Here is a 23427-nt window from a genome sequence, read left to right as displayed (position 1 = left end):
CCTGGTAAGGGATTTTAAACCTTATTTTTTTAAGTTTAAGATGTTTTTTGAAGGGTACTGAAGGGTGATCGGTAAGTAGTGGTATGGTACATTTGTCATTTGGTCATCTCAACAGGCAATTCCGTTAGACAGCCATTGTCAGTCAGTTTGACAATATTGTTGTCATAAACATTTAAAAGTTGCTCACGTCACGTCACGTCATTTTGACATCACTACATAGTATAAAACAAAGTCGCCCATTTTGTCTGTAGTCCCTTCGTATGCATAAAACTTTAAAACTACGCAACGGATTTTGATGCGGTTTTCACTAATAGAAAGAGTATTTTCTCCGACAGGTTTTTATATATAATTGAAATACATTGAAACTATATTAGCTGAGTTATAGCGATTTATGTCCAAGAAGTCAGAAAAAAAATCTAATTGAAGATTGCATTTGTGCGTGCGCCGCTTATACCGTTGGATACAAGTAAGAACAATGTATAGCAAAAACATTGGTCTTTATTAGTTCTACAAAAAAGTCCGCGATGACATATATCCAGCTTTTTTATTTAAGTCACAAAAACTACCTTTCTGTATTAAAAAAACATTTAATTCGTTGGGTGATGTTTAACTGGTGATATAACCAATAATACATATATCCTTATCAAAATAAGTAAGTTCATCATCACGAGCATTTAATTTAGATTATTTTTGCAGTTTACAGTGTGTTATTTAGACATATAGTTTAGGAGATATCACGATATTAGTATTGCGGCACGGTACGGGCCGGCCGCGGCGGCGGGGGCAGCGTCCCTATAAATAGCGCGTCGTATATTATAAAGCTAAAAATTAAGGGTCCGATTTGAAAAAATATTTTAATGTTAGATAGCCCGTTTATCGAGGAAGGCTATAGGCTATATATCATCAAGCTACGACCAATAGAAGCAGAGTACCAGTAAAAATGTTACAAAAACGGGGAAAATTATGCCCCATTCTCTCTTATGTGACGCAAACGAAGTTGCGCGGGTCAGCTAGTTTATTATAAGTATTTATTATTTAATATTGACCTTGAACGTACTGTTAATTTATGCGTAAGTTAATTAAATGCATGCCAATGCGGCTTAGTACAGCTTCTGGCTTTTGTGATTGATGAAACTGAATTTAAGGTTTGTTGAAATCATATAATTGAAGACACTCATAGAAACTTTTAAAACCAATTATTTTTTGGTTATCTTTACAATCATCGAGATGCTAGCTATTTGAAAGCTTGCATTTTAATACGAATTTGAAAAGTCTGTGTTAAAAACTTCCCTGCATATATTAACTAGTACTTCGTCTAAGAACATTCTCAAAATTTCTCCAAATGTCTCAAAAACATTATTAAGTCACCTAACAGAAGCACTTTAAACCAAACAAACAATTCAAATCGCACAGTGTGACAAAAACTTTCTTCTATAGAAACAAGCACAAAAACAATAGCTCTTCAGTAGCAATACATTGTCACATAGACCAGTTAATTTTTTCTTTCTTTCTTTCCGAAATATTATAATCAACCCTTTCCCTAACGGTACTGTGCAAGGGTTGGTTGTAAAATGATTGTAAATCATGAAGAAAGCTGCAACGGTATCGTGGCCAAAGTTTATGTGAAGTGGTGTTTTGGGTGTAAATCAGCTTTTAGTGTGGGGTGTTAGGGTTTATTTGAGGCTATATGGCTGCATTATGGTTTTGTTAACAGAAAGGTTGTAAATATGAAAATATGTCAACTTTAGAAAAGATACTTGAAATGTAAATTGTTCAATCAATCATACAAACATACATAAAATTTCACCTTTTTCCAATAGGGGTAGGCAGAGACCAAATAAAGCCCCTTACTTGCATTAAAACATGTTTTCTTTTTATTAAAAATTGAAATCAAAATATTAACCGTAGGCATAGTGTTAGTCTCAACTAAAAGCTCGAGAAGTACAACCAAGAGAACTGTAAAGATGCGTATTTTGAAATTACACCCTATGCACATAGGGCATCATTTACCATTTTTTTTACTACAGATATGTTTACAAGTTTACTATAGTTTCTTCTTTTGCCAAAAAATTTTGACATAGCTCAACATCCAAAAGTTACTAGAAGAGCAAGGATATAAAAAACAATGTCCACATTTAGAAAGTAAGCCAATTCCATAGACATCACATCATCGGCACACGATCATTACGAACTAAATATATCGCGTGCTCAAATGTCGCATACTTCAAATATTTATACATAATGACTCATGATATAAACATGTCAGTTTCAAGATCTATATTTACATTAATATTTTATTTACTTGTAAACTAGTCTGGCTTTAAAAGCTTACTTAAGTAAAGCATCTATTTAAGTTTTGTTAAGAGGATATTTTTCTGTACAAGTTCAAGTTATAATTATATCATATGCTATGATTTTAAGGTGAAGTCGGTGCTGCTGATCATGCAGTCTCGGGTTTGATTTCCGGGTGGAACTAAGTACCTACTATTGCATTTTTCTAATTTATTTAAGAATGTTACCAATAGTTACCCGGAGTTTTGTAACGTGCCCAGTATACGCCAAAAGCCTCTCATTACATGGAACTAACATTGTAACGGCGAAACGCAAGTGTATTTCATACACCTTTTGCCTACACCTTCGGGTATAACTTACTAAGTATGTGTGTAAGTAATGTGTAATGTAGATTTTCGTAATGTAAATAGCGACACGCATATGTATTTCTTAAACCTCTGCCCACACTTTCAAGAATATCAGGATATAACAGGCATGATATTACGTATATTTCAGTGTATCTATGTCATCGTTCATGACATTCGCCCCGCGACCGGAAGCGAATCAGAACCGAAGCTATATTAGATCACGTGTATCTGTTCACGTGTGCTCCTCTCATGAATAATGCCCTGGAACAACGACGCGAGTTTCTGCGACATTTACAGCAAACGAAACGAACTGTTTGTTTATTTAGTTATAATTTATTTAGTTTATTCTTAAACTGTTAAAACTATGTGCCTCAACAAGGATTAAAACCTAGGCTTTAGATTGTAAGCCCAGATTTTCTTCTAAGCTGTATGTTTTAAGTATGTGTTTGTTGATGTTAGTTCGGCTTACGAATCGGCTAAGAAGGATCAAAAGATCTTACTTAGTTCTTAGTCTTAATTAGATACATGATATCAATTTTATCTACGTAAAAATGTACTTTTGTTAATGATAATAACTAATTAGTCAATAAAATCCATTAAAAAAAATTTGAATATTTACAAAAAAAAACGAAAAAAAATTACTCGTGAAATGACAAGCTGCTTTTTCTTCAAATAATAATTGTTGAAAAAGAAACGGAATTTGACTATTAACTAAAAGTTCAGTATTAAGATGATGTGGTGTAAGCCGTGAAACGCGTGAATGAATATATTAATTATAATTTATAAACAGAGCCATTGTCCGAGATAACATCATTCAGTTCTTAGTTATATAGACAATTTGCATTTACTTATGTAGTTCTAGACGAAAAGTATTCCTAAATGTAGGGTCACGCAGACATTTTTTTTTTCGTTTCAAATAATAAAATTTGAGAATTGAGAACATCCTCCTTTTTTAAAACTCGGCTAAAAGTAAGTGATGTAGGGTCATTTCGCCTGTTCGCGTCCATTTAGTGCAGTTAGCAAGTTTGAAGGAGAAAATAAAAATGTTGCAGCACTAGTTTCAATGAAAAAATTTATGTAATGTGGTGACTATATAGTCTAATTTAATATTAACTTTCAGTTTCGTTTGTTATATCATGAGTTTTTTTTAAAAAAAGGCAAACCACAGAATTAGGCTTTTCACCTACTTTGCGTCCACAAAATCCAAATTGCGTCCACCCTGGGACTATTTCGCGTCCACCAGCTTAGAAAAGGTATGAGGGGGTGATATTATAAAGGAAATATAAAGAAACACTAGATTTTATTAATTTATTTATTTAAGAATATAATTGTTAAAAAAATCTCTTGGACGTAAAACTTTTCCTGCTTTTGGACAGAAAGCAAAACCGCTTTCGTCTCCATTGAAAATTCTTTTTGGATCACTTAAAATATCTTTCTGATTCATACTTTCCAAATATTATTTAAGTTTTCTAAACCACAATCTGATTGATTCTTCTGTTCCTTGGGCTTTAGCTTTATTAATGCCCTCCGCATTCTTAAGAGATATTTCTATAATTCTAGCCAAAAAATTTTCAATCCACTTTGACCTGGGCGGTCATCTTTGAATTTATTTTTAATCTCTCCGTCTCGAATGATTTTCTGAACAGTATCCAATAATTCCTGTTTTTTCACTGGGAATCCACATTTGGATATGTTGAGAAGCTATTCAACTACCTTTTTTTCACCATCTACATCTATCATCTATCTTAGGGTTGGTTCTGATCCCGGTTTCTTTACTCCATCTGGTCAGCGCCCACTGATTTTATCCAATATTGTGGTCTTGGAAATTCCATAATCTTTACATATTTGTCTTACAGATTTCTTTTTCTCTCGAATGTCGCTTAGCGCTTTCTTAAAATTTTCTTCTGTATAAGTTTTCTTTTCCTCCTTCTTGTTTGACTCTAAAGAACTCATTTTAAACAGAAAAAAGAATCACAGAAAACATTTTATTGGACCTACTAGATTTAAAATACTGAATAAAATAAAATATTTGTATTTATCCTGATATCAGAATTTTACAAAAAATAGAGCGATTATTATATAATAAAAACGGACGCGATTTGTTACAAGATTACATAGCCTATAGGAATAGTTTGCGTCCACGTGTTCGTTCTATCATTGTTACTTTTTCTACAATCTTAATATGTGGACGCAAATTGGGTATTACAATTGTGTAATTTTAATTAAAAAATGAACGAAAACCCAATTTATTTTAATATTTTAATCACTTAAAAATAAACAACTAACTAAAACGTAAATGGACGAGTTCGCGTCCATTGTGGACGCAAAGTGGTAGTTTAATAAATTCAGTGTCGCACTTCGCGTCCACCCTGTTTTAACTACTAAATAGATAAAAAAAAGCAAATTAGTAATTAATATAATTAGTTTTTGCTATGATTCATGTCTCGAAACATCTATGTATCCTCAATTTCACATAAAACATAAAAAGACTTACCGTCAAATGCGCCGCTGCACACTATTTTTTTACTAAAATCCCACACGTCCGCACTCCGTTGTTGAACAACCAAACTTTATCTTTTTTTTTACACAGATTAAATAGGCATTCGGAACTTTTGTCTATGTGTTCGTGCTTCGTACACATTGAGCTATTGACAGTTATAAAATTCACGTTCATCAGTGTGATATTATATTTATTTGCAAGTATTTTTATAGGCAGGTTCGAAAAATGGACGCGATTTAGGTGATGGACGCGATAGGGCGAACTTACCCTATATCGTAAATGTTATTCGTTCTTTACTTTATTAACTAGCAAAAATTACAAAATACTGTAAGCCGGAAGTCGCGGTAGCTAGCTACATATGATCTACACCAAATACTAATTCAAGACATTAAAAACCGAGTTAGCTTTACAAGTTTACAATATTTGAAAATAATTTAGTCGTTCATTAATTTTTAAATAAGATTATTTCTGTAAAGAGTAAAGAGTATTTAGATGAAACCATTACGTACTTCGAGGTAATTTACCCTTCATAAAAAGGTGTAACCATCCTTTCGGCAAGCAATAAAGATAGGCAACAAGATGCATACTGCTTTTGTTAAAAAATGACCCGCCATGTTTTAAAAAATGGTCATATTATTCATATTGTAATTAGTGTGTTTGCATAACATTAAAAATATTACATTTTACGTGGCCTTGATTTTTACAAGACGCCCCAATTTTGGTAGTTTTTTGATTTTGTTTATTTAGTCGCGCTTTAGATTGTTTGTGTCCAAAAGGGTTAATTGTTTCCGTGGTTGTTATAATTTTTGTGGACATTTACGCGGAAAAAATGGTCATCCCAAAAATTTTATGGTAACAGAGACGAAAAAAAATAAAATGAACTTCATTTGTCGATGGTTGCACTTACGCAATGGTCATTTTAAGCATATGATGTAAATAATTTGTAATGCAGACAGAGTTACATCTCAACATCACAGCAGATGTAATAAAAAAATATTGAAAAGATTCAACAAAAGCCCTCACAAACTTTCTAATCGTAAAAAATATATGAAAACTCGCAATTTTACATGCGATCCTCCATATTTTTTGCTGTCAATAAAAAAATAAAAACGGTCATCGTAAAAAAGTTAAAATATCAAAAAAGCCGTTGTTTTAAAGTACGTAAAGTAATTTGTTCGCAAATTCACCGTTAGGTTGTAGGTGTTGAAATATTGAAAAATATAACGCACAATTGGCAAGTTCAAAAATTACACAACAATAAAATAATAACTATTAAAAATAAGAATGGTATAACGGTGTGTAATATTTTTCTTTGCGGTACTTTGCTTAGTCTCAATGAGCTTGTGTACCTACGTATCACAGTTGACAACTTGTGTGAGTCAAATTGATAGCCACTATGCAATACATTTCTGCTTAAACATAACATGTTAATCATCATAATTTAAGGAATAAAATTGTTAGATGAATAAATAATAAAAGTTCAAAAAAAAAAAGAAAAAAAAAAAAAAAAAAAAGGAATAAAACAATGTACAGCATAACGGCTTTCAAATAGAGGGCAACTTAGATACGTGATATTCCGCTTAGGAACGTTACATATAATATTTAATTATCTGCAAACAGTATTCGTCTCTAACATGCCAGTACAATTTTACCATTCAAAAATCGATCACAAGATAAGATTTCCTTCCCACATTTAAATCGCTTATTTTTAAAGCTTAACTTTTGGCGGCATCTCAACACTATCAGCAGTAGTTTGTCTATCTTCAAAAGAGTTCTCATTTTATCCAGAAGCTCTTTATTCAATTAAAAGACTTTAAGTAGATTATTATAATCCTCTCCAGCCCTCGGTATCTTAATCCGGCTACTGTTTGCAGACTTCGATAAGAATTGTTTTAAATCGTAGGAAATTTGAGTTCCGAAAGAAAATTTCGCCTTTGCGGGTTATTCCTTTGCGAGATTATAGACGGATTAAAATTTTGCGAAGTTAGCGACATTTTTAATGTTGACTTTGGAGTTTGGACTTAGGCTTAGTAAATATATGCTTTCGAATTCAAAGTTTTAATTTGAAGAACTAATTAAAATCATGATTTATGTGATTTGTAGTGATGTAACTTTTTTTAATCAGAACCAGGTGTTGCGGCCAGTGATAGATTTTAAACAGCCATAACTGATTCGAAAGGAAAAGGTACATTTCTCTCGTCATTTTATGCCAAAGAACTGTTTTATTACAATGTAAATTCAAGCATGTTTATTGTTTTTTCTACGCATTTCTACGTATAACGAAAACCTAACTTTACATAATTTAGAAGGAAAATAATTGAATTGTTTTGGTTTAGAGAGTGACCAATGTTAGGACATAATAATTATGTCAGGTCACAAACATCTTCAATTTAACTTCACATTTTACGGCTATTATTGACAGTGTGAATCATAGTTTTGTAATTAAATAAATATACAAGACGATGAGTAATATTTAGCTTTTGACAAAAAACTATTATAAAGTAGATATGTATATAATAAACTAGACTAATTATACTATACTCCTAATTTCGACCTCGTGCGCGTGAAAAAAAACCCGCAGTAAAAATAATCCTATGTGTAAATTCAGGTTATAAGCTATTAGTGTACCAAATTTCATGAAATCTAAGCCGTGAAATAGTAACAAACAAACATAATCCAACCATCTACAAAAACTTCCTCATTTCAAATATTAGTAAGGTACCATTTAAGATCCAAGTATTAATTAAACACAAATTTGTTAAATTAATAGCATAAAAAAATATGAGCTTTCAAATTTTTCCTTCCCGCCAAAATTAGGTCAACTTTTCGCAAACACGTAAAGGCATTCGCCTTACAGCCAAACACCAGACTGTGTTTATCTAAATTTAAATATTTTTTTACTTATAAATATCCCCGAGACATTTGCAGATACATTCGTCTATGCGGCCATTGTTCCTTGCCACCAAAGAGTTCAAGATACGGAAAAACGATGCGCTCCAATTTTCCCCGTACTTTGAACTCGACTAAAACTGTTTTTGATCGTTCGATTTTCGTGCGGGTGCGAATCTCATGTCTATGGTTTATGGTAATGTAGATTTTTATCTGCACTAATAACATTGAAATTATATTTATTTAAAGGAAATAATCTTCGAAATGTCTCCTAATTCTAAATTAGGTAACATTTTACAACAAAATATTAAACTTAAGCAAACAGCGAATTTATCAACAAAATCTAATATTAAAAAAAAAACTCCCGCACTAAGAATTGCTCTTGTGTCGCGGGGAACTTACAAACATACAAACAACGGACACAAAGTACAACGAGACCCGAAACAACTATTTGTGAGTCGCACAAATAATCGTACCGTGTTAAAATCGAACCCACCACAACACTATGGTAGTGGCTTGACGACCTAAACTACTGCGCCGCGGAGTCAGTCGATTACTTAAATATATAATATAACGTATTGACTAAAAGGAACAATGTTTTAATTATAATAGATGTGTAAGTGTAGGTGCATTGTCCGGCGAGGCACATGCAAGCAACGTGTCAAGTTTAATGCTCGCAGTAGTGCACATGACAGCTTGGCAGACACGCCCACTAATACTCATTAAAATTATCAAACAACAACATATATACATATTATTATCGCGCTATACCTGAAGGTGTAAATAGAGGGGTATAAAATACGCTTTCGTTTCACCATTAACTATTTAAGTCCCATATCATAGGGCACCTATTGTTATTTTCGAAATTTCCGTCTGCTAATAAGTAATATTTTAAGTTATTTTTATGTACTTAAATTAAAATGAGAAATGCCTAATAATAATTTGCCTAACCTGGGGATCGAACCTCATGATCGAGCGTTGAGTAGCTGACCAAACAACATTTTCTTTAAAGGAAAAACAATCTCTCAAATCAAATATTTACCTAAAGATAAGTAAAACCTACGCTTTTTCACTAATCTAGTAACAATATTAGTTTCTACAAACATTTTCACCCATCGATAACCTAATAGCAATTATTTAATCTATGACCCTAGTGTCATGGCGGACACAGTTCATTGACTTTGACATTTCTAATTTAGGCCTCAAACAACACAACTAATTTAAGAAGACCACACACATCCTTATATTACGTACAATAAGATATGCTACCTAATTTAGCAGGGTTATCCGCGAAAAACGTTCTCCACTTGGGTTCATGTCTGCTTTCTTTTATTCAAATTCGTTCGCAGTGAAACCAATAATAGTATATTAAGTTAGCAGACATATAAATTATGATTATATTCATCTTTTTTCAATTTTTCATTAATAATACTATCGATTTACGTTAAAACTTTAAATAGTAACGATAACGTAATCTTTTCATCGTTATAAAAATGTAACATATTAATAACATGCTATGTCTTGAAAAAGATCAAGTACGTAGTTCTCCGGTGGACCGGTGGTTCTGTATGACAAGATGTATGTATGTGAATGAAGCAAGGGAAGTTTGTAAGGATCATACTAAGTGGCGTTCTTTGGTCTCTACATACCCCTATGGGAAAAAAGGTATGACTTTATGTATGTATGTTCATGCATTTTTCTTGTCACGTGGTGATTATATTCACGTACACATTTCATAAAACTAACAAGCTTGGCATACATCCCAAACCGCATTGCTATTAAAACTAAAAAAAAAACAAACTATCAACAATTCTCGCCTTTCAAAGATTTCGAATAAAGAATTGCAAAAAATCGTCACAGATTCGCATTTTACGAGCAACAACAATATAAAACAATTGAAGAATTGTCTTTATTTTAAACAAATACACAGAAGCTCTGACAAATAATTGTGCCATAGAAATGTAGAGAAATGGAACAGTACCACTGGCTGTAAAGAAAGGGTTGGACTTAAAAGGTTTTAACGGTACTGTGGCCAATTTATATGGCGCTCTAAAATAAATGTGAAATGAACTTGAAACTCGAGCACAGATAGGAATATAAATTATAAAGTCTTTTACGCTTTACGCGCTTAAACGCTATATTAACTCGCTAGAGGATTATTTCTTTTTGAATACCCACATTCTTTTTCACACTTCTAACTGTGAACAAACTATTAATATAACATACATCCCCTTATTAACCCCTCAGAGCATGATTTTCCAAAAACGCTGAAACACGCGTTCATTTATTTCAAACGGAAATCCCAAATGTGAAGTTTCATGCTCCAAGGTCCTATTTAACCTCATTAAGGGTGAATTATTAACAACATATTAGGGGGTTCCTACATCATAATAGATACCCCTTGTCCAAAATTCATATTTTTAACTTCCATAGATTAGGCTATGCGATGATTATTATCAGTCATTCAATCAATCAGCCAGGACAATTTTTAAACTTAGACTTATTTTAAACGTATGGATGACTAAATATGTAGTATCCCGGAGTTTGGTAACGTGCCCGGTAACTGACAATAGACTCTCAAGCTATTACATAGAACTAACATTTTTGATGGCGAAACGTAGGTATATTTCTTACACCTCTGCCTAAACTTCAGATGTAAAAGGCATATTATGAAAGACTTACATATATGACTGTTTAGAAGTAATCTAAGTCAGTTCCCCTCTTCGCATGTTATTCCCGGGAAAATCTCTGTAATATTGTCTTAAAATATCTATTTACGATGACGTATTAGTCCATTGAAATGTTACATGAGATTTACATTTATTAGAGGACGCAATTTTATTTTTGGAACATGTAGGGGGGGTCAATAGAAGCTTAACTTGAAGTTTGTGGGGTCGCCACTCTTGTCCCCCCGCCGCCATCTTGGAAAAGGGGGTGGAAACACTTTTTTCGCCATATCTCGGAAACTATGCGTCTTACAATAAAATTGTGGAAGCATAATTTGTAGCAAATTATTTTGTCTACAAATATGTTGCAAAACTTTTTGCCCTAAATTAACAATTAAAGAAGTTATAAGCAAAAAAGTGCAATTTTTTTTATAATTATTTTCTTTATTGCTCTATAACTTTTTTTAGCGACAGCCACGCGGATGGATCTCTGAGGTTAAGTCACGCTTGCCGAGGTTGTTTTGTGGATGGGTGACCATCTTACACATATCGAGTTCCTCCCTGTTTCGGAAGGCACGTTAAATTGTGGGTCCCGGCTGTCATTTTCGAAGATATTTGACAGTCGTTAACAGTACAAGCTTGAAAGTCTGACAACCAGTCTTAACCAGGGGTATCGTTTTATATCCCAGGTAAATGGGTTATGGATGTCAGATAGGCAGTCGCTCCAAGTAAAACACTGGTATTCAGCTGCATCTAGTGAGTCTGGAAGCCGACTCCAACATAGTTTGGAAAAAAGGCTAAGCTGGTATGAATAAATAAAAAAAAATTAACTCAGACCAATCTTGTGGAGTATTTTTCGAAGAAAATTTTGGCGTATATTTTTTTTTTATTTCATTAATTAGAAACTCAGTAACAGTGCTCCGAAATAGACCGGATTGGGAAAGAAAATTTTTGTAAAAAATATTTCACTATTTTGCTTATAACTTCTTTAATTGTTAATTTAGGACAAAAAGTTATTAGAGATATTTGTAGGCAAAATAATTTGCTACACATTATGCTTTCACAATTTTATTGTAAGACGCATAGTTTCCGAGATATAGTGAAAAAAGTGTTTCTACCCCCTTTTCCAAGATGGCGGCCGGGGGACAAGGGTGGCGACCCCACAAACTTCAAGTTAAGCTTCTATTGACCCCCCCTACATGTTCCAAAAATAAAATTGCGTCCTCTAAGAAATGCAATATTCGGCCCTCAAATTGTAACATTTCAATGGACTATATGTTATGTCACATTTGTAAACACATAAGTAAATCTTATTGTTGTTTACTTGATTCAGAGTTATCCTGAAATGTTGTCTGTTTACGAAATAATTCCTCTGAAAAACATCATTCAGGATAAATGTGTTAAACAACATATATTACTAGTACTTACTTTATACAAGTGTAAGATATTACAAGTACTAGCTTTGTATGTAATGGCAAATTTTACCTCTAAATTTTTATCGGAACTTAGAAGATGGAATTCGGAAATATAGAGGACTAGCTGACCCGCGCAACTTCGCTTGCGTCACTTAAGATAACCATAATTTTCCCCGTTTTTGTAACATTTTTCACTGTTATTCTGCTTCTATTGATCGTAGCGTGATGATATATAGCCTATAGCCTTCCTCAATAAATGGGCTATCTAACACTGAAAGAATTTTTCAAATCGGACCAGTAGTTCCCGAGATTAGCGCGTTCAAACAAACAAACAAACAAACAAACAAACTCTTCAGCTTTATAATATTAGTATAGATGATTTTATTTTAACAAATCTTGTCGTGATTAAAGTAACATTTGAAATTTTCTGACAAAATGACATCTTTCGCTCAAAAGTGTCAATACACGACGAAAGTTTTGAAAGTTTCAGGTATTCCTGCTGTAAACCTGTATTCGTAAATAACTATTAGTGTCACACAAGAAGGAAAATTAAAAAAATAATTATAACATTTAAAAGATTTGTTGTACGATATAATAATGACCAAGACTTTTACTACGTAAGTAGGAATAGGCTTGCTTTATTGAACGATTAAAGCTAGTCAGAAAAGATACTCTTTGTCTTTGAGAACTCCCTAACAAACTGTGACTTAGCAACAGAAATAATATTACTAATATCCGCAGCGTAAGGAAACATGCAAAGACTCGTTATCTCTAATGTAACCCAATTACCTCAGACGTACTTAAACCACAAACTTGATTATTATAACATTTATATAATAAAATAATGCTAATAAAATTATTATACGTATTATATAGAAGCCATATCACGCCTTTTATACCCAAACGTGGAAGCAGAGGTACTAGCACGTTTCGCCATTAACAATGTTAGACCCATGCAAAAGGGGGCAAGCCTAATGCCATATTATACTCATTACCAAACTATAATTGAGATATATTCTATCACGAAATAGAAAAGACCAATAGTAGGTACATTTCCTGAACCGGGATTTGAAACCGAGACATCATTATCAGCAGTCGGATACACTAACGACTGCGCCATAGAAGCAGTCCATTCAGTTGCATCCCGTAAGATTGGAAGCTTAGCCAAATAGTTGGAATAAAGACTAGGCAGAGCTATAAAGAGTAGCTAATTTTATTGATAATCAATAACGACAATTGCCTTATTATAATTATTATAATAATGCATAATTTTGAACAAGAGGAAGGAAGACTAATGAATTAAATAAATGACGCAACGCAACAACGTCTACGTCTTAGGTTTTGACACTTACGTTTGAACACTAACGTCAAAAGTCATTTGACGTTTGGTTTTTTTTTCTAAGATGGTGCTTTACAACCTAACCTAACCTAACAATGATTAACGATATTTTTTGCCAATATAATGATACAATTAAGGTGCATAATTATGATAATTTAATGGGAATTACAAAATGATATATTTGGACCTAAGATTTAGGATCAGCGCATTCGATTTTATTATGTTTTTATTTTTTCTATTTACATAAAAAGAGTCTAGTGGAACTTTTTTAAGATTGAGTAGAAGTATTATCATAGTATTACCAATGTATAAGACAATTTAAACAACAATATGGTTAACTGCAAATGTTAGTTCCGATGTACTGAGGTCATAAATGTACTTCTTGTTACCCGGAAGATTTGTTTAATAAATTAAGTTATGACTAAACAAAATCCCAGTTTTTTAATATCTATTACAAAATAGTTGCAATTCAACACATTTGATGTGCCAGTGACGCAATTTTTACATCCTAGAAAAAAACAGTTTGACTCAACATCATATCGATAAGTTGATTTATGAATCGTATGTCGCTACACAACTTTATCTTCAATCAGTATCATAAAAACCCAATTTGTATTATGACTCATTCTTGTCTCGAGGCACACAAACACTTCGACAGACACTCAACCCAATATCACAATATTTCGTTGCTGACTACATATTATTTTTTAAACTTAAATTATTCCTAGAAGCCAAAGAAAGTCATACCCTTACGTACTTTCTAATCAACAAAAAATCTAAAAAAAGGTTGCAATTTTTTGCGCAACGGCCAACAAAGCATATTTGTATTGGCAATAAAATAAGCAATTAAGACGCGTTGTTGGCAACAATTCGTATATTTTTAAAAAAATGGCGTCCTTGAAAACATTGGCACAATGCATCTATGGGGTTATAAAACTATTAAAAAACGCATAAAGAATGACGCAAAATGTAATATTAAGAGGTATAAAGTACACAAAACTTTGTTTGTAGGTAACAAACAATTTTGCACATTACCTATTATTCGCTTTTATTGTTAAAACAGTAAGGGTTTTACGCAACACAATAGATGGTAACAAACAGGTATAATAAAGGTAGAATGGTGATATAATTGATTTTGCATTTTGAGATAAGATTGCGCAATTTTATTTTAAGAAATATACATACACGCATGTTATTTTTAGTCCTTATAGCCTGGTGTAGTTCTTAAAGTAGTGTAGATTCTAGCAAAAAAATAATTTAGCGCTGTAGTAAATAAGAAGAGTAGTACAAAGGTACTGTTGCAGCTTGGGCATTGACTCTACACGGAACAAAAAAATTAATATATTTTAAAATATAATATTTAACATTATATTATGATTCAATATTATATTTTAAGAAAATCATACATGGGTTAGGCGTATGGTGACATTATAGACAAAAATAAATTAACGCTTATTTTTTCGTTTTCCAGAAGATTCTCTCACAAAAAAACAGCCAAACTATTACTTAACTATTACAGAATACTAACAAGTTAAATAAATATAATAACATTTTTATTAATAAAGTAATAACGATACCAGTTACCAAGTTATTGTACCAGTTATATCATTTGCGGTTTTTTAATGATTACAAAACGCGTGATGATTGAGAACTTGATCATATTGAAACGCTAATTTGAATTGCATCGGCTGAATTGATTGATAAAGTCATTAAGGCATAATTAAGTTAAACTATTAGAGTTGGTAAAAAAATATAATGTAGTGAATTGTCAACTCCGAAGTTTATGTGGAAATTACACGGGATTTTTTTTTGTGTTTATTACAATTAGTTCTTTTTGTAATACCACGTCTTACATCCCTCTATGTGTAAGTAGAGGTGTATAGTATGCTCACATTTCGCCATTTACAAAAAATAGTCCGTAGGGCGTTTTACTATTCAAAATAATGAATATTCCAAAATAAATTAAAAAAAAACACTTTGCCGTGTTCAAAAAAAAACTTGCCGACCCGAGAATTGAACTCCAGGCTTTCACCAGGCCGGACCACAGAGACAGTTAACGACTTTTTTTATAAAGATATATAATAGTTATTGTAATTTTTAACCTATCCAGGCAATATTAACCGTGTCAGATATGTATCAGGATAAATATCAGGTGGCATAAATTTTTCAGTTCATTTATCTGAAGAAAAGATCTCAGATATTAATCAGATAGTCATGCAGCTGGCTAGGATTTGGAGATGAAATGTCATTTTTTAATGAACTCCAATATTTCAACTCATTAAACAATATTATTCCTAAAGTTGACTTTATTTTTATTTTGTCTGCATGAGTATGGCCTTGTTCGCCTGTTTTCTCACCATTTTCTACTCTAGGTGCTATCAATTCAGTTTGTCATAAAAAATGTACTGCAGAAGTAGTTCTTACGTCTTCCGCTAGAGGCGCTGATCAGAGGTTTCGATAGCTAGCCGGTTCTCAGTACCTGATAGTAGTAGAGAATCGCGCCACAGGAACGTAAGTAGATCATCTTTTCATATAAAATTAGGCACTGATTTTTAACTAAAAGAATGATAAAGAATCTAACTTATTGCACACGTTTTTTCCCTTCTTCTACCGCAAGCGTTACGCTAAATCATTAAATCGTAACCAGTCACACCACAAGGATACATACCAGGACACATCAAACCAAACAATAATTGCAATAAAATACTAAAATTATGTACAACCAACAAACAAATCACTATAACTAAGAATTTAATAGTTATTTTGTATCAAAAACACTACAATATGGTCGACTGCTAACATAAAAACCACAAACGATGTCCTATTATCAACACATTATGTTGTTGCTGTCAAAAACCGGAACTAGAGTAATAAGTATTACGTCAATATTAAAACAAAGATTTTATGTTGATTCTATTTTTCATGGCAAGATGTATGGATGTGAATGAAGCAAGGGAAGTTTGTAAGGATCTTATCAAATGGCGTTCTTTGGTCACGGACTACCCTTATGGGAACAAGGCGTGATTTAATTTATGTATGTATTCTATAGTGATCCAGGTTATATTTAATATACTAGCTTCCCGTGACTTTGTTATCCGGGTCTTCTAACTATATGTGTAAGTTTCATCAAAATCCGTTCAGTGATTACGCGTCAAAAAGTGAAAAACATACATACATCCTCATAATTAACAAATTATCTGTCTGACTTTCATCAAAATCCATTCAGTAGCTACGCGTCAAAAAGTAAAAACATACACACAAGTTCAGACTTCGTATTTATAATAATACTATACGGACGGAGAAACTACAGTAATGCATTGTTTACCTAAAATAAAATCTAGATTTAGACGGACTCAAATTTAAAAAGTAGATCGGTAATGTCTTTCAAAAAGGTCAGGTGCGTAGTACTCGTAACCGGTGGTCCTGTATGACAAGATGTATGGATGTGAATGAGGCGAGGGAAGTTTGTAAGGATCGTACCAAGTGGTATCTAGATACCCCTATGGGGGAAAGGTGTGACATCATGTATGTAGGTACGTGAGACAGTTACTATAATTTTTCACTATATTTTTATATTTAAAGTACCTATTTAACCTCATTCAGGTCGTATTCATAGAGCATATAAAGCCAAAATCGTAAAAACCCAACGCGGTCAGTTATTAAAGCAAAAACCACACGTATTTTCATAGTTTTATACGTCAAAGTTTTACCATTTTATTTAATACCATAAAAAATTATTATTTTCCTTCCTGTTAGGTTAATTTAAAATAAGTAGGTCTAATAAATTAGTAATATATATTTAATTACGCGTTTAAATAATTTTCCTGAAAATCAAGGATATTTTTGATATTCCTTATGTCTTGTAAAAATGTGTTACTATAGTAGCACATTAAGACTATTGTATAATTTTAATTGGGAGGAAGGAAATACCGTATTACTTAATATAAAAGTATATATAAAAGGCAAGCTTATTCACATAACATGGAATAAAAAAATCTATAAAATAAAATTAACTTGGATTCAATTACAATTAAAGCTGAAAATTAAAACAAGTACGAAGTAAAGTTCTTAACACTTACTAAATACATTTAATAGAAAAGGTATTTAAATAGAATATAACACAATACCGACATGACGAAACATGAAATACCCAAAAAACTAGCAAGAGAGAGAATGACCCAAATTTTTAATCCAATAATTATGGAAGATGCAAAAAGCATGAAATAAGCTCATGGGCTACCAACCAACTTTATTACCACCCGCATAACCCAAAAGACGAACCGAAAAGGATTAAAATGAACGTCGGAACATCAAAATTGTCGCTAAACTTGTCTATAGAAACTATCCAATATTTGTTATCTTTTAATCCGTCGCTAACGTTTTTAATCTCACTAAAGTAATACTCAAAATGGTCGACGGATTAAAAAATATTCGCTAAAATTATAATCCTGTAAATATAGAACATTTTACTTGTCTTTGTTGAATTAGTAAGAAAATGGCGGGAGAGGAAACAATGCGGTCACTTTTATGGGATTATAATTTGAAACGTTGTTTTATCTTAAGGATTTGTTGAGAACAGTAGCAACAGGATTTAGGGATCTATTTCTAACCTAGTTTTTTACGAACAACCACTTTAATTCAAAAGAAAATATTGTGAATATCTATACAATTTAAAGAAGAAAATAAAAAACTAAAAGAAATAAAAAAAAATCTAGATAACAAAAAAACAGCGCGGCAGAAAAGAAGAAAATCAAAAAACGTAAAATGGAAAATGGAGTTGAGATAATTGAAGTTGATGTGTGAAAAGTATGTCAGTACGATGTATCGAGATAAACAAGTGTGAGTGAACTACTAAGATAGAGTCATCACGACTGGACTGTTCGATCCGAGTGTTCGACACAGCGAATGTTCGCTAGCGATTTCTCTGTGCGGCGATAAGTTCAAAGTCGATTTCTGACGATCTTATTATAATTGGCGAAAAAAAAAATATTTTTTTTACTTGTTAAGTAAAGTATTTTAAATTATTTTTTATTATTTTTGTATTTATATTGTTGACTGTAATGATATTATAATATAAATAAAGCATTATTAATTTATTTTTTTTATTTTTCATTCAGTCTTTTGATATTAAAAATGGTATATTAATATATAACTTAGTTACCTACGTAAGTATTTGAATGGAATTGTTACGTCCATTAAAATTAAATTGTATTAATTAATTGATTAAGTCATTTCCCTTTAGAAATACTTATTATAATTTTATCCTTAATATTCGAGAGCAAATATAATTATTTAATATGTGGAATAAACAAAATAATGGAAAATTACTTTTGATGTTATTTAGTAAAATACGCACGAAAACTTTTACATGCATGCTGTCACCGAATTTCATCATGAATAATATTTAATTTTCCTCGTTTCAATGATTAATTGGGAATTTACAAATATTTTCATCAACCAAATTTGTAATATAGAAATGGACTAATTATACAATAACATTATAATGACATAATTTCTAGTCAATTTGTTTCTTATTATACTTTTAAGTTTTTAAATATAAAACTAAAAAATATACTTTTGTAGATAAATATAATTTTTAAAAATATGCTATAATTTTATTCTAATAACTTTTTCATCTTCTAATATAAATTGATTACAATCAAGATACATATTTAATACGTGTAATAATGATATATTTATATTTAAATGAATCAAAACTAACATATTTGTACTTTGTTTATATAAATTAATAATTTTCGTCACGTATGTACATATTTGAGTGAACGGTCTCAAGTAATCTTACAACTTCGATCACATCGAGATTACGTCCGACCTACATACTTTTATTCGTTCGTTTCAATGTTCATGCGTTTTTATTATTTTTTATTTAATGAGAGTACATTATTTATTTTATTGGGTATTTATGTGATTATATTCCGTAAACGAAGATTTATAATTTTTTTATTTAATATTTTTTTATAATTAATTTATTTTTATCTTTTAATTCCAACTAAATTCTATAGAATTCTTAATTGTTGCCAAAAAAATTAATACTAAATTTATTACATAAAAATATTATTGTACCATAAGTCTATAGTTAAATATTTTTTTAATATTAAATAGTCTGTCGCAGCATGTGCTAACAAGCAACGTGGCATTAAAAAAATTAGTAAAAAAAAAATAGTAAGGGCGGGGGCGCATGACGCCCACCCGGCTGAAAGCTTCCAAATTCGAATCGCAAAAAAAATGCGCGAGTGCGCACGAGAGCTGTTATAAAAGGAAGGCACGTGGTCGCGCTGCCATCAGTCGTGAGACAACCGCACTAGCGAACGCACGTCACTCTAACTCGCGCGCGCTCCTCGTATACATCGTAAATAACATCGATATTTTCAAGTTCAAGAATAATTTAATATGGATATCAAAGTTTTGGATCCCACTGGCATCTATTGAAGACGCACAAGTTCAAGTTCCAGTTGATATATTTTACCAGAAATCTGCCAAAATGTTCGGTTTGGACCCCACCGGTGTCTACTGATTTTTGGAATTTGCTGTGAATTTTTGGAATTGATGAAAATTATTGTGATCAAGATGTTCGTCCTGGACCCCACCGGCGTCTACTGATCTGAGAATTATTTCTCAAAGTTCGTGAATATTTCCTGAAGTTTTTGTATCCTGCTCATCAAAATGTTCGGGCTCGATCCCACGGGAGTGTACTGAACAATATTTATTTCGTGTGAAGAATTAAAAAGTGCTTCAAAATGTTCGGCCTGGACCCGACCGGAGTGTACTGAAAAACTGTTTTAGTGTTAAGTGTTGTTAGTTAAAAATCAAAATGTTTGTTCTTGATCCTACTAACGTGTACTAGGTTTAGTTTTATTTTATTTTTTGGCCATTTTGTAAATCATCAAAATGGCTTTCGGCTTAGATCCCACGGGAGTTTATTAGCCAATATCAGCGCAATGTCGCTTCTTACCTTAGATTTGATTTCCTAATCATTTCATAACACATTTGTAGTAAAATGTCAATAATATGTTGTTCTTCAGTCCGTCACAAATTAATATCATTGAGTAGAAATGCGTTTTCATCGAACAGGAAGAAAAGGAAAGTAAATATGTCTGTACAAGTAAATTAAAATGTTGTAATTATGTAAATAGGGAACCAAAGACTGTTACTGCCTATCCGATGATAAAATGTTTGTTTAAGTCTGGTCGAAGACTAGGAACGAAAGTTCATTAATTTATTGAAGTTACCTTAGAGTAAGTGATTATTTATTGACTAACATTAGGTAAGTAGAATAATATTGTTGAGATATCACAACTTGGTGACAGCTGTTGTTAGTTATTTATGTTTCTGATGTGTTCTTCGGTTGTCTACCAAACTGATATTTCTTGCATTTCTATGTACCCATTGCATTTCTTTTCGACTATGGCAGTGATTTTATACTCTTGTAAAATAATAAGACTGTTAGATGAATACTCTAGCTAATTGTTGCTGATTTAGCTGAAAATGTAGAAAATATACATTTCTGAAATTTAAAACCGTTCCTTATTTTTATTTCTTTACCCTTACATGCACACATATACACAAAACACAAATCTAGACTTACAAAATAGTGTTAAACTAGATAGTGATAACATTTACAAAACATCACATTTGAACTCAACATGGCGAAATAATATATTTTACATTAAATTTTGTGACAAATTTTGCAACTGATGAATATTGAGATTGAATTATAACGCAATTTTAAATGCAGTTTGAGAGCATAAATTTCGTTTAAAATGTGATAAATCGTAAAATAAGTTTGTATAACATTTAAAATGTGTTATACATAATATAAAAATTAAGAAAATGAAATGAAAAATAAATAAATGTGGTGGATATTTTATATAAGAGGTTACATGTGAGGTGGTTGTATTGCATCAGTTAGTTGCAGTAAACGTAACCGTCTGTGGATAGCGAACGTGATCCTAAACGATTTAATGTCATTGAAGCGAACATTTAATTATTAAAACCATTCACAATCACTCATTAACTATAAAAATGTTGATCGAAAACTACAAATACATTAAAAACTGCATAAACATGTAGTTAATTAAATTTGTTAGAATCTAACTATTCTAGAAATGAAAGTACAATGCATTTAGTAATAGAAATCAATTTAACATATTTCTTGAAATTATCTCTTAGAAATGAAAAAATCGAAAAAGAAAACACTCTAAGTCTAGTCTAAACGAAATTATATTTGTAGGTGAATGAACTGATTTGAACTTTATAGGTAAATAAACCTATCAAAAGTTAGTTCAAACTAAATTATTTTCAAAAATAAAGTCATGTCTTGCCTTGCGCCGTCATTCCGAACATTGTCGAAAAGCCAACGACTGTTCCAAATATTTTCTCTTACTACGCAGTTCGTAAGTAAAAGTATGCGATACGCGTAGTACTGATATTACCTTACTCGGGTGTCGAAATACAACCTTGTTAATGACACGACGAAGAAACAACTGTATGCAATGAAATAATAACATTACATCAGATTTTCCAGTCGTCCAACTAATTTGGGAACTCCGACTGGTTTACCCGTATACATTAGGTTAGACTGAAGATAATGAGCGCAGAGCAAAAATTATGGATATAACCATATTCCTAATTAATAACAATTAAACGGGTCTTGTATCCAGTGAAATCTTAAAAAAACCTAAGTATTTACAAGTCCGAATTTTTCATTGTCCCGTAACTCTAATATACCAACAAAGAACATCGGGCATTTTTGTATGGGACACTTACCTACCGCGAACAAAAATAAAATTAGGTACGGTGGATAGGCAATTAAATCTAGTTTACAATGGTATAGTTCCCATATCTGTGGGTCGTGGCAATAAGGAGAAAATGGACATTTAAAAAATATTTATAAAGATTTTTGGGCAATAATTGAAGAGGAAAAAAGGAATCAAAAATAATTAAAACAACATATTTTTCTCTTAACTTTTATTCTGCTGCATCTAAATCTAAAATAGTTTCGTCTAAAAACGCCGCAGGTGTGTGAAATTCGTCTTGATATACAGCCCAAGATAAAAAGTATACCACACTGGCGATGTGCGCGCAACTCCCAACAGTGCGGCGGCCGTGTATACAGGAACAGTAATAGCCCTCGAGGCTTTGTCTTCCCTGCAATGCCGGATTTATTAGTAGATATGTATAATAGCGTTTTGCTCTTATGTGACGGGACTGTATTCTGCCTCGTATTAATATTTTATTTTCTACCAATTCTCTGCGATGGTATAATTCCATTATATACACTCCGTTTGGCCGCATGTGTTCGTGGCAATAAGATTTGGCCAGTTTCAAATGGTATATTCCCAAGGTAAATAAAAGTAGCTCGTCGTAAGTCAATTGTGGGAAATCTCTTAATTCGGGATTGTTTGCATCTAGCGGCATGAATGCGACTCTTTGTCTGTTTAAATTGTTTCGAATCACGTTATCAGCCAATTCGTTTTCTCTATTTATGTTCTCATTTATTATATTTTTCATTTTACTAATTATTTCCATTTTCCCATTATTGTGAATCAAAATAACTACACAATATTAAATATGATTGCAAACACTGTCATTTAAAAAGGTTTTGGTTTATGTTCGCGACTTTTAAAAAATCGGGTAAAAAACGCCCGATGTTCTTTGGATATTGTATCAGGTAATGTAGAGACAATCTTTCCTGTCAAAAATATCCCTCGAATAAAGATTTTTGATCATAGACCTTAAAACAACAATTCTGAAATATAAGGCCACCCATCTTTAACTAAACCTAACATCACAAAACACATTCATCAGATAATCCTACTAATATTACAAATGCGAAAGTTTGTATGTATGGATGTTTGTGACTCTTTCACTCAAATACTACTGAAATTTGGTATATAGATAGCTGAAGACCCAGAATAATCATTATCTTTCATCAGGTATCTATACTAATATTATAAAG

The 23427-nt window shown here is 31.9% G+C and overlaps 1 protein-coding gene across 1 annotated transcript; it reads right to left on the bottom strand.

The window, feature by feature from the left end:
* Positions 1–22269: 22269 nt before the first annotated feature.
* LOC142983381 (uncharacterized) lies at positions 22270–22979 on the bottom strand. The gene has a single exon (XM_076130218.1). The coding sequence runs from the start codon at positions 22977–22979 to the stop codon at positions 22437–22439; it is 543 nt and encodes a 180-aa protein (XP_075986333.1). The 3' UTR covers positions 22270–22436.
* Positions 22980–23427: the final 448 nt, after the last annotated feature.

This window comes from Anticarsia gemmatalis, chromosome 24 (assembly GCF_050436995.1).
Source record: "Anticarsia gemmatalis isolate Benzon Research Colony breed Stoneville strain chromosome 24, ilAntGemm2 primary, whole genome shotgun sequence".
NCBI lineage: Eukaryota > Metazoa > Arthropoda > Insecta > Lepidoptera > Erebidae > Anticarsia > Anticarsia gemmatalis.
The sequence above is the reverse complement of the archived record's forward strand: the minus strand, read 5'-3'. Positions and strand labels throughout refer to the sequence as shown.